Below are 18,301 nucleotides of genomic sequence, written 5' to 3' on the forward strand. Positions count from 1 at the left end.
TGGACAAACAGATCCAGGACGCCCCAACTTCTCGAGGAACTGGGGACGGGCTTAAGACACAGACTGCATCCCGATCCTGATCAATCTCCCAACTCCAAAAGGAAAACCCCACTCCCTCGCGCTGCCTCCGGAGCCCCATTAGGGACACAACCCCTGCACCGGGCCCCAAGCCCACTCTCTAGCCAGGCCCACCCAGCGCCCCAAGGCCCGAGCCAGCCGCGGCCCGCCGTAACCGGGCGTCTGTCCCGCGCGGTCACCTGCATCCCGCCGTCGGCCGCCTCCTCGGTGCGCGGCCGCTTGCTCACGCCGGGCTCGGGTCCGTCTGGCCCCGCTCCAGGCACCGGCAGTTCCAGCTCTGACTCCCGCTTCATGCCCCGGGCAGCGGCACCGGGCCCAAGCTGAGGCGGCTGCTGCTGCGGCTGGCCGCCTTCCGCCATCCGCCCGCGCCCCCTTCGCCTCCGGGAGCCGGGCGACCCGCGACAGGCCACCTCCCCCTGGGCCTAGGAGCGGACAGTCGCGACAAGCGGGCGCGCGCCGGCCCCGCCCCCCGCGTGCGTGCGTGCGTGCGCGCCGGCCCGGAGTCCCGCTTCGGCTTCGGCTTCGGTACCACTCCGACTCAGGCTTCGGCTGCGGCGGCTCCGGTTTCTGCTCCGGCTTCGCGCCGGCCGGCCGCTCGTTCACTCGCTCGCACGCGCGTGCGCCGCTCCCTCGGTCCCTTGGTCCTTCGGTCCCGCGCTCCCTCACCACTCGCCGGCTGCGCGAGGAAGGGGGCGGCCCGGGCTCCCGGCGTGGGGAGGGCTGTTTATTTGGGAGGAGGAGGAGCGCGAAGCCGCAGGCAGCTCACTGGTCGGAATCCTCCGTCCCGCCACTGTGGCAGCGCCGGGAAGGCGGGGAGAAAGAAAGGACGGAGCGAGGGAGGGATCTGGATGTGTGGGACTCGGGCCGCCCGCACGAGAGTAGGCTGTGGCGAGGGGGCGTGGTTACGCCCCTCGGCAATGCCGCCGCCTCCGCGCGGACAGCCCGCGGGAGGTCGGGAAGGGATCGGAAAAGCTCGGGAATCTCCGGGATGCTCAGGGAGACTAGGAGAGGGAAGGGTCCGCCTCTTTTAGGGCGGCGGCCGGAGGGCGGAGCTTAAAGGGCCTGAGTACGGGGCTGCGGCTCTAGCTAGTTGTATTAGTTGTGCGAAGTGGTGACCCAATCTCTGACTGTCTGAGATTTAGGGGAACAGTGGGGCACTCGGTGAGAGGAGAGTCTCTTTGCCTGCTCCTCTCCCTCCGGAGAACTGGGAAGTTCAGGGATGAAGGCTCCCATATATGCTTTTCTGAGGAATTTTGCTATGAATAGAATGATCGCATTCCTGATGATCTTAATGTTGCCTGATGTTTATTAGAGCTTTACGGTTTGCACAATGCATTCACGGACCCGTTTTGAGCCTGCTAATAGAAAGAGCATACTTTCAGTCTGAATGGATGAACTTGAATTGGCTCGTGTCCTGGAGCAGAAACGTGGTCGGTTCAGATCGCATTCTCTTGTTTTCACTGCTTCATGCAGTTAGGTCGTCCAGTAGGTTTTCTCTGCCTGATGAATCTGGCTCTCTGGGTCCCATACTGTTACATGTACATTGTGAGGGAATGTTGCACAATAGCCTAACTTCTAGACTTTCCCTCGCTTGCTAGTTTAAACAACTCTTTTTCTCTTTGGATCACAACTGCAGGATCTGTAAAATAGTTGTTTGGGTCAGTGGTTCCCAACCAGGGGAGGGTTGGCACCTTTCCAACACCTCCTAGTTCCTTATTTGCCGTTTGTTAGATTTTCTTTTACACAAATGGAGGCTGCTGCTAGCATCTAGTGAATAGAGACTGGGTATGTTGTTCAAGACTTTACTGTGCATAGGACAGTCCCCACAAGAGAGAGTTGTCCAAATCAGAACGTCAATAGTTCAGAGATTGGGAAACTCTAGGTTAGATGATTTCTAAGGTCACTTGCAACAGCTATGACTTGGCCTTTAAACTTGAACTAAGCACTTAAAAATGGACCGAGTGGTGAAGATCTCTGCTGCAGAGGCAGACCAGCCCAGTAAGGCCTAATGTGCAGGCTAATTGGGAAAGACTGCACAACTTGCCTTGAAGCTGGGCTTTCCTACTGAGTGCATTGTATGTTTCTAGGCAGCAGTAGCTCAGCCGTTTACAAGTCTTGACACCTTATGGAAGGGAGCCAATTAGTGACTCTTGTCCCTCAGCTTCTACAACTAAATTAGCATAATGGTGTTTTTAAAAGAATTATTATGACGATCAAATGAGTTATCAGCATTCAGAACTTTGATCATGTTATGACTTAAATCAAAAATGTCCTCCAAAGGCTCCTGTGGTAACAGCTGATAGACTTGTGGCAAGTATTTGGGTCTAATGACCTACACAGTGGATTAATGCATCGATTGATTCATAAATGGGGGGTGTTGGGGGATGGTAAAAGAAGATGAGGGCAGATTGGAGGAAGTGGATTGCTAGGGCCATGCTCTGAAAGCCTGTCCCTAGTCCCCGACCTCTTCCTCTGTCTCCAGCCTCCTCCGTAAACCTGGAGGTGAGTTTGTTTGTTCCAACAGGGAATCCTTGCTGTGGTGGTGTTTATACCTTGCCACCCTCTCAGACCCAGGAGCCTCAGAGTGACCAGGACCTGGAATCATGAGACAAAATAAATCCTTCTCCTTTACATTGTTGTCTCAGATTCTCTGCCACAGAGACAAAACACTAACCAAAAAGTTCAGGACGTTATTTGTGTTAGTTACTGACATTATTGCCATTGTGAATTTTATTTATTTAGGTGTGTGTGTGTGTGTGTGTGTGTGTGTGTGTGTGCAGGTAGACATGTGAGTGCAGGCATATACATGACACAGCACACATGTGGAGGTAAGAAGACAGCCTTCAGGAGTTGGTTCTGTCCTTCCACTGTGAGTTCCTGGAACCAGAATTTCTCACAAGAATTTTTACCCACTGAACCATCTTACTGGTCTAATCGTTATGATTTTATTCCCATTGTAACTCAGATTGACAAAATAAATGTTTTTTACCAAAATCAAAAACTGTCATCACTATTTTTTAGGCTATTAAGTGTTTTGGACACAGTGAGCTAGCTCTTTTAGGGGCTAGATAGTCTTGAATGATCTACTCAATGAAGGGTACTTAGTTCAACTTAATGTGTATGTGTCCTTTCCATACTGACAGAAACCCTGCTGGCTCATGCTTAGCTGGTATTTCTGGATCCAACTGTGACAGTTAGTAGACACAACAAGAGTGAGAACCTTTGCTGAATTTCCAAGGGTGATTCCAGGAGAGCTGCAGTGGCCCATTTTGACTTCAGATGCCCAGCAAAAGAAACAAGTTAATTATTATTGAGGTTGCTGCATAAGGTGTCTTAGATGAGGCTGCATAAGATTCAGATGGGATGGACAAAGCTCCACAAGTCATCCAAGGATGCAACCACTAATGTTAAGCCAATTATTCATTTGTACTAAGCCTTACATCCCTCTTTTGTAAGATGACAATAATAATCATAGCCATGATGTTTTTCTGAACCTTAAAAGAATGTCTAACATAGTAACTGCTTAATAGGTAGTAATTATTTGTCATCTAATTTGTATGGTGCCAATAAGCTACTGGCCAGGAGTTCATAGGTCTGGGAGTGGAAACCCAGACATCTCTTAATATGACTGCTTGCACCACCAAAGTGGAAGCCCCCCTGCCTACCAGCTTATTGTGCTTAACTAGATAGCTCCCACTTAAGTCAAGGTTCCTTCTACAAGGAACAGATGGAGCCTGATTCTGTCCACCCAACCGTGATAGAAGGAAAATCAGGGTGTCTCAGGGCTAGCCTATGGAGCAACAATGGCTGGTTTTGTTGTTGTTGTTGTTTATTTTTTTTCCACGCCTAAGAACATAAATGGTTGTTTTCTTGATTTTTTTTTTACTTTCTAAACTGCTATCTTTAGAATAATTCTCCCCTCCCTACCTGCTTTGCCAAAAATCTATCATCTAAATAATATCAGTTCTTTGAAAAATAAGATTTGGGAACAGAGCTGCTTATTACTCCAATTATAGCTACTCGAGTAGTACCAAAATCCCTAAGAAGTCGAGCGGTGAAATGGAGGAATGTGTGGGTGATTTTTAACAAAGAGAAACAGCACCATGCTTTGTAAACACACATAAAGCATTTAAGGAACAAAAAGAGACTAGAAGAAGGCCAGTAAGATGGCTCAGCAGTTAAGAGCATTTGCTGCTCTTGCAGAAGACCTGGGTTTGATTTTCAGCACTTGCATGGCAGTTTACAACTGTCTGTAACTCTAGTTTCAGGGCATTCAACACCCTCATCTAGTCTTCAAGGACAATACACACACATGGTACACAGACATATATGCAGGCAAATACATAGGTATAATATAAAAATAAACTTTTAAAAAAAAAGAGAGAGAGAGAGAAGAGGGGGCTGGAGAGGTGGCTCAGAGGTTAAGAGCACTGATTGCTCTTCTAGAGGTCCTGAGTTCAATTCCCAGCAACCACATGGTGGCTCACAACCATCTATAATGAGATCTGGTGCCCTCTTCTGACCTGCAGGCATACATGGAAGGAATGTTGTATACATAATAAAAAAATAAATCTTTTAAAAAGAGAGAGAGAGAGAGAGAGAGAGAGAGAGAGAGAGAGAGAAGAGACCGCCAGGAGGTGGTGGCACACTCCTTTAATTCCAGCACTCAGGAGGCAGAGGTAGGCATATCTCTGTGAGTTCGAGGCCAGCCTGGTCTATACAGAGAAACCCTGTCTCGAAAACGAAAAACCAAAAGAGAGAGAGAGAGAAAAGATTAGAAGTCTGCCAATGAACATGTCAAATACCACTGTAATTGCAAAAGACAGTTCATGACTTTTTTTTTACAATCTGAAGTTACTTATCTAGAAATAATACACAGTAGCAGTTTCCTCCTCTAATTCAAATATCCCATCCTAGAGGTTCAAAATCAAGAAGTAAACAACTTCCAGGTCTCAGGAAGGTCCTGAAACTTAAAAAAAGTCGCAATGTCACCTCCCCCAAGGCTATATAAGCAATAGGATCCCCAGAGGTTCTCTTACCTGTGGAACTACCTATAAATCCTACAATGGGTTCCAGGGATGCAGTTTTTGTGAGTCAGCACCCAAGCTGGAATGGGCTTTTCTTTGATGCACCTGCCTTTAAGTTGTCCATGTTGCTAAAGGTAACCCCTCATTCATGTTATTATAACTAGCCCTTATAAACTTAATGTCTCGAAAGCTACGTCTGGGTGGAAGTGTTTCTTTGATCTGTCACTGGTGCTCTGTCTGGGGTAAGGAGATGTTTATTCACATCACCCCAGGAAAAAAAATCACACAATGAAGCATGGAAGAGAACAGAAGAAAATACATTAAAGATTATTTTCAAGCCGGGCAGTGGTGGCACACTCCTTTAATCCCAACACTCAAGAGGCAGAGGCAGGCGGATCTCTGCGAGTTCGAGGCCAACCTGGTCTACAAGAGCTAGTTCCAGGACAGACTCCAAAGCTACAGAAGCTACAGAAAAACTCTGTCTCAAAATAGAAAAAAAAAAAAAGAAAAAGAAAAAGATTATTTTCAAGATGGGGAGATAGCTCCATGGTTAAAGCACCTGCTGCACTGGGATGAGGGCAAGAGTTCAGATCTGAGCATGACAGCCTGCCTACCTGTAATTCCAGCACTCCAGAGGCGGAGCCAAGGGATACCTGGAGTGAGCCTAGCCGGACTAGACTTATCAATGAACTCTGGATTCTACTGAGACCCTGCTACAAAGAATGAGGTGGCTAGTGATTGAGGAAGACCCTCAGGCCTCCTCACACACACGAGCACATTCTACATACAAGGGTTCACATACCAAACACACATATGTATGCATGAGGAGGTAAATTTTTTTTTTATTGTTCCTTGGCCTTTCTGTTAAAATCAAGGGCAGTTCCTGTTCTTACTTTAATATCTAGTGCACCCTCTGAGGACATTAAATGGATTTTGAGAATAAAGAAATAGAGTACAAACTGGCTTGAAAAAAGAAAGGGATAAAGAATTTCTGAGGAAAAAAATTATTTTGAGAAATTACTGTTTTCCTGATGTCTTTTCATCTATCCATTTAACAAGTTATGGACAGGTTTCTCAAATACCAAGGTGACTAAAATTTGCTCTAAGTACCAAAAAGTCCGTCACACAGGAAGAAAGAACAAATAACGAACTAATTGTAATGCAGCATGATTGGCGTTCATCTCTCACAGTGGGCAAGAACACAGACTTTGGCTTCTGCTGGACATGAGTTTAAGTCTGGGGTCCCTTGGGCTCCATTTGTGCAAGACTGTTAGCGTTGATGATGACCAGTTTGCCTTTTATGGCACATACACTGCCCAACGTCCACTTTCTTACTTACAAAATCACAATTTTGTTCAATCTCCACAGCTTTGAAAAAGAAGGGAAGGGGGAGGAGGTGAGGAGCCTGGTAAGATGGCCCAGTGGGGAAAGGCCATTACTGCTAAGCCTGATGGCCTGAGTTTGACCACCAGGACACACTCACCTGATGGAAGGAGAAACTGACTTCTCTACATTGTCCTCTGACCTCCATGTGCAGCGCCTCCTGTGTCTGTCTGTCTGTCTGTCTGTCTCTCTCTCTCTCACACACACACACACTAAATATAACAAAAAAGGGAAGGAAGGAAAGAAGGAAGGAAGGAAGGAAGGAAGGAAGGAAGAAAGGAAGGCTTGCTGGCAGCCAAGGACAGCCATGTCACACAACTGTGCCCCTCAAGATGTACATAGGAGACAGCTTCCCTTCTCAGCTAACGACAGAGTCACGAGAAGAAAAGGATTTTTGCCCTTTATCCTCCGGGCCTGCCTTGAATGCAAACTGGGGAACAGCAGTCAGCTCATCCTGCAACAGCGAGACAGCATTCTGAGAGAGGTATTGGAGAACCACCAGATCCGCAGGAACCAGACTACCTGTAATTCACTGTTATTTGAGAAAAGGAAGCTCACATTTGGCTAAGCCACTGTGGATATGTTTCCACATGCAGTCAGCCCAACTCAAGTCCTAACTGATAGGAATCTATAAACAGGATAAAGGTAGTGTGTCCCCTGGGGTTCTTTTGAGCATTAAATAATGCAGTGGGCATAACACCTGGTTCCCAGACCCCGAGGGAGGGGTACCAAAGACCTTCTGCTCCTACCACCATACATCTCATCCTTATTAACATGACTGTCGCATGTGCCCAAACCAAGAGTGCTGCAGAGGTGGATGCTACTCCCATGAAACTATAACAGTTTTCACCCAGAATGTTGCATTTAACTGGATCTTCAAAGGTGAACAAGTTCCAGGCTATGGCTGGGTTTGGGGTTTTTTTGTTTGTTTGTTTCTTTTTGGTTTTTTTTTTTTTTTGCTTTATTTCTACATCTGTGTTTATTTTGTGTGTGTGGAGGTCAAAGGACAACTTGCTACCTTCAGTTCTCTCTTTCCAGCATGCGGGTGGGGGCAGGGGGATCAAACTCAGGCTTGAAGGCAAGGACTTTAACTCACTTAGCCACCCTGGCAGCCCCAGGCTATGGTTTCAGATGAAAGAGAAGTAAATTCTTGTGTCTGCCTTTCCTCAGTAGGAAATCAGGTGTTATCAGTTTGGCTCAGAACAATGACAGTGGTCTTCAAATAAACTATGAAAGGCGAGTGGCCATTCCCTCTGGAAGTGGGGACCAGAGCACTGTCCCACAAGACCCCTAGATCAAAGATCTTAGAAAGATGCATTCAAACCGGTTAGTTAACCCAGTCCCTTGGTTATCACAGTCATTCACAAACTGGTGATGTCTATTTATAAGCTCTTAGAGAACATTAGCTTGACTTAATTCTTTTCTTGATTCCCGTGTCCCTTGAATCTAGTAGGGACACAGAATTTGGGTGAGACTGCCACAAAATGTAGCCATTACAACAATCATACAGATTTTTAAAAGGACAACCTGGTGGACCAGGAACCCTCAGTGGTACAGTCAGGTCTAAGATTCTGCCCCCTGCCCCCAGAACAGGTAGAGACCCCAGCAGAGCAGATGCTCCTAGACTGCAGTCCTAACTGTACAGCCCTCCAAACAGAATTCTCAGAGCCCAGTCCACCCCATCTCCAGAACTGACCATCTTTCTAATCAGAGACCAAAGAGTGCGTATAAATAGAAGAGACAGCTTTCTAAGCCAAAGCTTTAGTTTCCCCCCCCCCCAAAAAAAAAAAAAAAAAAGAAAGGCGGAGAAAACCCTTGGTGATTCAGCAACCAGAGGAAGTGGAAGCAACTCCTGCCGTGAGGCTGGCAGATCTCGGAGCAGATACAGAGTCTAATAAGAAATTGAGTTCCTCAAGAAAGGACCAGGAGATGCTTAAGCCTCATTAGAACTGTAAAAGCAGCCATTCTAACCCAAGCCCTGCTATTGACTCTGACCTCGCTTCCCTACGTCCTCTCTGCTTGTGGCATTATTGAACCTGGGTTTTTCTTATAGGCCAGGACTTTGCCAACCCTTTCGCCCTTCACATAATGTGTTTGTCTGGTTTCTATTTCTGTAGTTTGATGAAGGATGATAGCAGGGTATTGAGCTGTTGTTTTTCATTTAGTGCACTCTCCACCCTCGCCCTGCCCCCTGCCCGCTACCCTGCTCTGAAGTCATGTTTTCATTGTCTGATTTGTGACTGGCCCTAGGTTTTTATTGCTTCCTCACAGAATGGAGGAAAGCCTTGCTTTATTCCACTTTCCAGGCCCGGCTATACATAGCTTCGTGTACCCGTCCTTCCTGAAGACAATTACCGGGTTTCAGTACTGGCAATGACCTCAGAAGGGAAGGGTAAGGGCAGGGAAGTGCAGATATTTGCCTCGTTCCTCACAGATAGCAGCCCTGAACTAGTTATGTGCTTTGTTTTGTTTGCCTTTCTCTTTTTGATTTTTTTTTTCTTTCTTGAGACAAGGTTTCTCTGTAGCTTTGGTGTCTGTCCTGGAACTAGCTCTGGTAGACCAGGCTGGTCTCGAACTCACAGAGATCCACCTGCCTCTGCCTCCCGAGTGCTGGGATAAAAGGTGTGTGCCACCACTGCCGGGCTCTCTTTTTGCTTTTAATTCTCACAAAAGGCCCGTGAAGTAGCATTATATCTCCTTTTATAAATGGAAAATAAATAGAGACCTAGAGAAATGAAATGACCCGTTCAAGGTCACATGGGATAATTAATGACAAGGACACTCCTGCCCTTTTACCCCATTTCTATCCTTTCCAGTGCAGTCCTGACCTTATGGGTGTGGACTGGGGGAAAGTTTGCGCATGTGTATGTGGAGGTCAGAGGTAAATCTTGACACGTAGTCTTTTTTTCTTGGAAATAGAGTCATATCACTATGTACACTATGTAACCTTAGCTGGCCTGGAACTTGCAAGGATCAGGCTTGTCTCAGACTTACGGAAATCTGCTTGCCTCTGCAGCTCAAGTGTTTACCATTAGGCCCTACCCAGAACTTGCCAGTGAGCCTCAGGGATCTGCTGTCTCTGCCACCCCTGTGCTGGGGTCGTTAAATGTGCACACCAGAGTCTGGGTTTGATTGTTTGTTTGTTTGTCTGTTTTGTCTGGGTTCTTGAGACTGACTTCAAATCCTCCTTACTGCCTGAGGCATCTCACCAGTTCTGTACACACCTCTTTAGGGACCTTTTAGTGTGTTTTCATTTGAGCAGGTCCAAATTTTACAGGAAAAAAAAAAGAGAGAGAGAGAGACCAGAAAGGCTTAACGTTTTATTCTCAGATACAGAATGTAAGTGCCTTGATCAAGCTCCGTGTTGGTGGCATGGACTTCCGGACTTTTGGAATCAAAGCATGAAGTCTTTGTTATGTTTGCTGTCCCTGCTGGTCTCTGCTTGTGTCCTCCTCTGGGTTCCTGTCTGGCTGTCAGTATCAATCCCATCAGCCTTCACTGAGCTGCTATCTGATAGACAGTCCTTAATCCATGCAGGTTGCCTCAGTCAAGAGCACAGAAAAATATGTTGGCATCCTGCACAGTCTCTGGAACCTTGGGACTCCAAGTTGCTGACTCAGGCCCCTATTGTGAAGTCACTTGGACATCTCTGCACCTTGCTAGAGAGGACCTGTGAAACTGCTGCTCCCTGAACCCCTAAGAGCAAGAGTAGGCGAGTAGGCGAGAAAGGGCTCCTCCCCTCTCAGACGTCACACAGGCCTGGAGTGCTCAGTCTGGCTTCTCTGAGGTTTCACATAGGAGGACACGGGCAACCTCCTGACATCCTCGCCAGCCCTGGCCCTGGTTCCCTGCAGCCCCAAGCTGCACCTGCCTCTTCTGAGCGGTGTGCCAGACTGATCCAGCTGATTCTGACTCTTTTGAACCCCTGCTATTTTCCAGAGCATAGACTTCACATCCAGAGTCATACAGGGTTAGGTTTGGCCAGTAAAAAAGACCAGGCTTTTTTAAAAACAGAGATTTTCTTTAAACATTCATTCTAAAAGTACAGTATTTTGTTTTGGTGTTTAGTTTTTCAGGACAGGGTCTCTCTGTAGCTTTGGAGTCTGTCCTGGAACTCACTCTGTAGATCAGGCTGGTCTCAAACTCACAGAGATCTGCCAGCCTATTCCTCCTGAGTGCTGGGATTAAAGGCATGTGTCACCACTGCCCAGCCCCAAAAGTATGTTTTGAGATTCAAAAGCTAGGTCCTGGTTATTTCTCTTTACATCTTCATTGGAGCAACAGTATGTATGTGTATGTATTCATACATGTACTTTGCATGTGCATGTGTATGTAGTCATATATGTGCTTGTGTGTACATGTGTATGCACGTGTGTGTGAAGGGCAGAGGCTAGTGCTGGGGTCTCCCTAACCACTCTCCACCTTACTTGTTTGGTTGGTTGGTTGGTTAATTGGCTGAGACAGGTCGATTGTCACTGAGCCTGAAACTCACTTGCTTCAGCTACCCTGCCTGGCCGCCAGCTACTGCATTGAAGTCCTCTGTCTTTGCCATCCCACGTCCGGGATTCTGTGTACATTCTACTGACTTTTTTCCTGGGTACCCAAACTCAGGTCCTTATACTTGCTTCCAGTGGGCATTTTACCGACTGAACCATCTCTCCAGCCCCACTGTAGCAGTTTTGTTCATGGAAGGAGGGAGAGTGGAAAGGGAGAGTGGTGCAGAGGAGCCCAAGGAGAGGGAGAGGCATGGTTAGTGTCTCTGTGCTAAGACAGCTCTGGGCCTGTTTTCCTGTGAAACCAGATAGCAGTCCCAGCCTCCCCTGGAGTCAGGATGGGTATGGAAGACAACTCTGGCCATGGAGTGTGGGGAGAAAAGATGGAAGCCATTTCCAGCTCCGGCTCCTAAGGTTCTCCTGCCAGCCCTCTTGCCTTCGCTCTTCCTTCCATGGCGGCTAGGGAGACCTGGATCTGAAGACAGGAACATCCCAAGAGGAAGAGACCTAAGCCCTTGTCATCCAGTGGAAGCAGCTGTGGGTGACGGTCTGGGGCAAGCGAGGCATAGACTTTTATTGGTTAAACCTGTGAGGTCTTCGTGGAATTTGAGGGCAAATGAATGAAACTAGAAAAAAAGTCATCCTGAGTGAGGCAACCCAGACCCAGAAAGACAAGCACAGTATGTGCTCACTCATAAGTGGATGTTAGATGTAAGCATAGGATGACCAGGCTACAACCCACAGCCCTAGAGAAACTAGGTAACCAGGAGAGCCCTCAGAGGGATGCCTGGATCACCCTGGGAAGGGGAACGAGATGTGGTCTCCTGGGTAAACTGGAAGGGAAGTAAAAGGGAAGGGCATGGGGGATGGGAACACGAGGGATCAGGATGGTCAAGTTGGGGGAGGGACGGAGAGGGAGAGCTACAAAGAAATATCTTGATAGTGGGGGCTGCTATGAGGTTAGGGAGAACCCTGGTGCTAGGGAAACTGCCCAGAATCCACAAGGATGACCCCCAACTAAGACTCCTAACAATAGTGGAGAAGGGGCCTGAACTGGCCTTCTGTAATCAGATTAATGACTACCATAGACTCTTCATCCAGTAACTAATGGAAGCAAATGCAGCAATTCACAGTCCAGCACTGGGCCAAGTTCTGGGAGCTCAGCTGAAGGGAGGGAGGAGGGGTCATATAAGCAAGGGGGTGGGGGTCAAGATCATGATGGGGAAACCCACAGAGACAGTGGACCAAACCTGTGGGAGCTCACAGACTCTAGGCCAACAGCTAGGAAGCCTGTATGGGACTGACCTAGGCCATCTGTATGTGGGTGACATTTGTGTAGCTTGGTCTGTTTGTAGGGCCCCTAGTAGTGGAACCAGAATCTGTCGCTGGCACATGAGCAGGCTCTTTGGAACCTGTTACCTATGCTGTTATGCCTCGCTCAGCTTTGATGCAGGGGGCAGGGGCTTGGTTCTGTCTCAATTTGATCTGCCATGTTTTGTTGACTCCCATGGGAGGTCTTACCCTTTCTGAGCAGTAGATAGGGTGGGGGGGTAGAAAAGAGGTAGGGAGGAATGGGAAGAGAGGAGGAAGGGGAAACTGTGGTTGATATGTAAAATAAATTTTAAAAGTTAATAAAAAATATGCTGAAGTCTGATTTGTAAAATAAACTTATTTATTTTTAATTTTATTTATTTAACTATGTGTGTGTATAGATGGAAGTTTCTGTCCCACCTGATCCTGTAGTTGTTCAGTCCCAAATAAACACAAAGGTTTATATTAGTTTTAAACTGTTTGGCCTATTGCTCAGGGTTATTTCTAACTAGCTCTAACAACTTAAATTAACCCATAATTCTTGTCTATGTTAGCCATGTGACTTGGTACCTTTTCTCATCAAGGCATCCTCGTCTTGCTTCCTCTGCATCTGGCTTGTGAGTGCATCTCCTTTTTCTTCTTCCCAGAATTCTCCTAGTCTGGTTTCACCACCTATACTTTCTGCCTGGCAACTGGCCAATCAGCGCTTTATTAAGCCAATACAAGTGACAGATCTTTACAGGGTACAAGAGCATTGTCCCACAGCATGTGTGTGTGTGTTTGTGTGTGGTTGTGCGCATGTGAGTGCAGGTATCTTCAGAGGCTGGAGTTGCAGGTGGGGATGAGCTGAGCAATGTGGGTGCTGGGATCTGAACTCACATCCTCTGGAAGAACAATATGTGCTTTCAACAAGAGAGCCAAGATTTACTTACTTTCATTTTGCATGTACGCATATATATGTGCTTCATCTGAATGTGTGTCTGTGTGCCACATTTGTGCAGTGCCATCAGAGGCCAGAAGAGGGCCAGTCCCCTGAAACTGGGGTTAACAGATGGTTGTAAGCCCCTGTGTGGGTGCTAGGAATCAAACTCAGGGACTGCTGGAAAAGTGTCCTTAACCCCTGAGCCGTCTTTTCAGCTTCAAAGTTTGTTTTTTATTATTTGGCTTTACATTAGTCTTCATTATTCACCAATAAAATATTTAAATATTATTCTGTTCATAGTGTCTAAAGTTTCAGAGCTGAGGGACCAGAAGTTGACTATTTTCAATTAAGTCTATAAAGCTGAAATAGCACTGTCATTGGCTGTTTTATTCTTTACTCTTTGGACTCTTTTGAGAGGCCCTTTGTTCTTTTGCTCTGGGGGGATGACACCAGCTCCCAAATAAATCCACACACAGTTGGAGTCCAGTCTTAGCTTGACTTGTTTCTTGCCTGCTTTTCTTAAATTGTCCCAACTGCCTTTTGTCTCTGGGCTTTTTCCTTGTCTTACCTCTGTGTATCTTTCACTTACTCTATGGGTGACTGGGTGACTGGCCCCTGATGCCCTCCTCAACTTGTTCTGTTGCTCCTCCTCCCAGATTTCTCCTTCTATTTATACTCTCTGCCTGCCAGCCCCACCTATCCTTGCTCCTGCCTCGCTATTGGCTGTTCAGCTCTTTATTAGCCCCTCAGGAGTTTTAGACAGGCAAAGAATCACAGCTTCACAGAATTAAACAAATGCAGCGTAAACAAAAGCAACACATCTTTACATCATTTAACGAATGTTTCCCAACATAAACAAATGGAACATACCTTAAACTAATATTCTACAACAGAGCATACAGATATGAAGATCCTAGCATTGGGATATTGTAGCAGGAAGATTGGTGTGTGTGTGTGTGTGTGTATGTGTGTGTGTGTGTGTGTGTATGTGTGTGTGTGTGTGTGTGTATGTGTGTGTGCATGCACACAACCAAACCCAAGAATAGCCAGTACTCTTTTTTTTTTTAAAGATTTATTTATTATGTATACAGTGTTCTGTCTGCATGTATGCCACCAGACCAGAAGAGGGCACTAGATCTCATTATAGATGGTTGTGAGCCACCATGTGGTTGCTGGGAATTGAACTCAGGACCTCTGGAAGAGCAGGCAGCGCTCCTAACCTCTGAGTCATCTCTCCAGCCCCAGCCAGTACTCTTAATACTCTTAACTGCTGGGCGACTCCCTCACACTCAGACTGGGTTTCTGTTCTGGAACTCACTCTGTAGACCAGGCTGACCTTAAACTCAGAGATCCACCTGCCTCTGCCTCCTGAGTGTCACCACTGCCATGCTTACCATGCAGTCTTAAGAGAAAAAGGAATTCTACCACTTGAACCACACGAATGAACCTGGAGGACATTGTGTTGAATGAAGCAAGTCAGGAGAGACAAACAGCTACAAAAGTGGAACCAGCAGAGGCAGAGGCAGAGCACAGAACACTGCTTTCCAGGGGCCACAGAGGTGGGCTGGACGTGGCTGGTCTCAGGGCTGAGCGTTTGCGGGAGGCTGGAGGAAAGAGTTTGGAGATCTACTGCACAGCATCACGTAACGGTTATACCATCTCCGAGACCTGAAAACTGCTCAGAAAACAGATTGTAAGTGTTCATCACACATGCACAAAGTAGTGGAAGGATGAATGTTAGTTAATTAGCTTGAACTAATCACTTCACAATCTATATACACATATCAAAACACCATACTGTATTCCATAAGTATGTGTAATTTTATCTGTTCATTTAAAAATAAATATAGACTTTTAAAAGACCTTTTCAATCTCTTGTCATTCAGCCGTAAGTCTTCTGCCAAGTTGTTCGGCTATACACTCCTGACCCTGATCTTTGTCACCAAGGAGAATCTGATGTCCAGTCCACTCTGGGCACTCTCGAAGAGGCTTCTGGTTTTCTGTCAAACCACTGTGACCTCATGGCCATCCATGCTGGTCCAGCCAGCCTTGGCTTAGACATCTCAAAGCCCTCCTTTCTTTCCAGCCTGTAATTTAGGACTCGTCTGCTGTCCCTTTGTATCCATTCAGTCAGTGTTGAGCGACTCCTCATTAAGAACGAGACCATGAAGACGACAAAGGCCTTGCTCTCATGAGCTTACTTACATTCTAGTGTGGAGAACAAGAAAGTGGCAACAAAGATGTGTAATCTGGGTAAGTGCCACTCAGAGGTCAAAAGTGGGTGGAAGACTGGTAGAATTGGGTCTGTTTTGAATGGGAAGCCCACGGAAGGCTTCTTTGTGAGGGCCACCTTTAAGATAAAAACAGAATACAAGATAGAGTTAACTATAGAAAAATAGGGTGGGGAGATAGTCCATAAAGAGATAACACCTTGGTGGAAGGCCAAGGGGTGGAAATGGGGCTTTCTAGGGGCCCGAATCACTCTCTTTCTTGTCCCTCTCTTAAGAGAATGCTGAGCACACAGTAGGTATGCAGAGAACTGCAGGCTGAATGGCTCCATGACAGCACGTATGATATACAATCTTTGTTATTAACACACTTCCTGACGGAGGAAAGTCCACCGAATGAGGCAAGTTCATGCTTGTAGCACTTGAAGGAAGCCAGGTGAAAGCAGCCAATTCTCACGCAATTCCATGAAGTTGGATTTGTGTGTGTGTGTGTGTGTGTGTGTGTGTGTGTGTGTGTAATCTCCAGATATTTAAATGTTAGGTTACTTTCAGAATATGAGAAAAGTGTTAGAATTAGTTCATCACTTTGAAGGGTCAAGTGTTTTCTGTGGCTATATCAAAATAGTCCGTGCTGGGTAATTTTATAAAGAAAAGATTGTTTCCTTCACAATTTGTTTAGTATGTGTCAGAGAGAGGGGAAAGAGAGAGAGAGAGAGAGAGAGAGAGAGAGAGAGAGAGAGAGAGAGGACGACTTGTAGGAAGTCTGTTCTCTCCCTCCACCCAGTTAGTTCTGGGGCTTGAACTCAGGTCGTCAGGCTTGGCAGCAAGCACATTTTCATGCTGGGCACTATGACAAGCCCGGATCTCACAGCTTTGGAGGCTGAAATCTAAGATCCAGCAGCCCCATCTTGTTCAGGCTCTGGCGAGCGCGTGATGGCAGATGGCATCACAATGGCAAGAGATCGCATGGCAAGATGGGCAGCCCTAGTGCAGCAGCAGCTCGGCTTACTCAAGGAGGCTGGCTGGTATGGATGCCCTCCAGGGGCAGCACCTGCAGGGAACTTTCCAGGAAGGTTCCCCCACCGCACTCTGCTGCACTGGAGACAGGCTTCCAGCAACATACCCTCAGGGGACAGACTGAGCTTAAACCACATCTGACCTGCAGGCTCCAGGGCCTCAAGCACGAGGACCTCATTTTACATAGCCAGTCTCGGTATCTGTTACTTTTTGGTTCCTGTGATAAAATACTCCAAGAAAGGCAACTGAGGAGAGAAAAGAGTTTCTCCTAGTGTATGGTTCCGGAAGGAGAGTCCATCACAGCAGAGAAGGCATGCAATGGTCAGGGGAAGCATGGCGGCAGGAGCCGGGGTTGACTGATCACATTTTCATCCACACACAGGAAACAAGAGGGGAGAAGTGGGTTAAGACTAGAACCCCTCAAAACCCATCTCCAGTGGCACACTGCTTTTAGCAAGGCCCCACCTTCTAAAAGTCTCATAACCTTCCATCTGGGGACCGAGTGTTCAAATGCAGGAGCCTACGGGGGACATCTCTCATCGAAACCACTATGGTATCTTAGTAACTAATGGCAGACCATAGCTACTGAACATTATTTGTTAATTGAGTGAATTTTTTTAAAGGAACATATCCGGGGCAGGGTTTGGAGAGATGGCTCAGTAGTTAAGAACACTGACTGCTCTTCTAGAAGACCTGGGTTCAATTCCCAGCACAATAGCAGCTAGTAACTCTGTAACTCCAAGATCTGACACCCTTACACAGACAAACATGGAGGCAAAACACCAGTGCACATTAAAAAAAAAAAAAAAAAAGAGCACATCTCACCCACAAGAATTAATCTCATTGCCTCATCTCAATGGGATCTAAGACTTAAATCTGCACCACTTGGCCAGGTTTGGGTTTCAGTGGGGCAGGGAGTGAACTTTGTTTTCTGTACAAGTTTATGTGATGGGGTTCAGTGTTTTCTTCATGATGCCACTGTCCCAAATAACTTGAGTGGTCCAGGGGCTTTCTGGTGAGGAGATCAAATGTCTCCAAAACTGGCTAATTTTCCCAGGCAGCTCAGCTGGATGAAGCTGTAATGAGACAGACCTGTCTTGACCAAGTGTATCACTGTTGGTGCTAACAAAACTGTAGACTCGTGCCGGGAGGTGGGGGCACACTCCTTTAATCCCTCTGCCTGGGAGGCAGAGGCAGGTGGATCTCTGTGAGTTCGAGGCCAGCGTGGCCTACAAGAGCTAGTTCCAGGACAGGCACCAAAGCTACAGAGAAACCTTGTCTCAAACAAACAAACAAACAAACAAACAAAAAAACCCAAACCAAAACAAAAACAAAAAAAACACTGTAGACTCGGTACCCTGGAAGCCCAAAATATCTGTCCCCAAAGGACTAAACTCTAGTGTGTAGTTTTAATTAGTAGAGGAGAAAACTGACTGGCAAAGAGACCTTCCCAAGGCCAGATGACTCTTGGACCTGTGTGGGCTCTCTCCACCTTTGTAAGAGGCACCTAAATATGTCACAAAGGCTCCCAAATGGGAACAACAAAGCTGGCTGTGGGGCGAGTTCTCTTCTTTCATCCTTTATTTGTGTCTGGGGACTCTGAACTGGTGACCTGGCTTATGCACCGACTACCAGGAGCCAACTCACTAGCCCTGTAGACTCTGCACTAACACCAGGCCTGCAGCCCTGAAAGGGTTTTTCTAGAAACAGAATTTGAACACCAAATGATGTGACACATACTTTGCTTGGCTCCTTCCACATACCTTGAGATAGGGTCTTGTATATCCCTGGCCGGCAATCCTTCTGCTTCGCTGTCCCAAGTGTTAGAATCTAAGGCATGCA

General features: G+C 46.8%; 1 protein-coding gene across 23 annotated transcripts in view; it reads right to left on the minus strand.

Annotated features, from left to right (window-relative positions):
* The window catches only part of Rbfox2 (RNA binding fox-1 homolog 2), a 252,997-nt gene extending 252,081 nt beyond the window's left edge, over positions 1–916 (minus strand). For 3 of the 23 annotated variants that reach the window (XR_014997860.2, XM_085678302.2, XM_085678298.2), the window contains exon 1: positions 258–715. Coding sequence is in view for 22 of the 23 variants with exons in the window: in XM_085678302.2 (XP_085534428.1) it covers positions 258–437 (180 nt within the window). In the remaining variant the exon portion in view is untranslated. Of the gene's footprint in view, positions 1–257 lie in introns of all 23 variants that reach the window. The other 20 variants (XM_085678300.2, XM_085678296.2, XM_085678310.2 and 17 more) reach the window with 19 other exon arrangements.
* Between the last annotated feature and the right edge of the window lie 17,385 nt (positions 917–18,301).

This window comes from Myodes glareolus, chromosome 19 (genome assembly GCF_982192425.1).
Source record: "Myodes glareolus chromosome 19, mMyoGla1.1, whole genome shotgun sequence".
NCBI classification, from domain to species: domain Eukaryota; kingdom Metazoa; phylum Chordata; class Mammalia; order Rodentia; family Cricetidae; genus Myodes; species Myodes glareolus.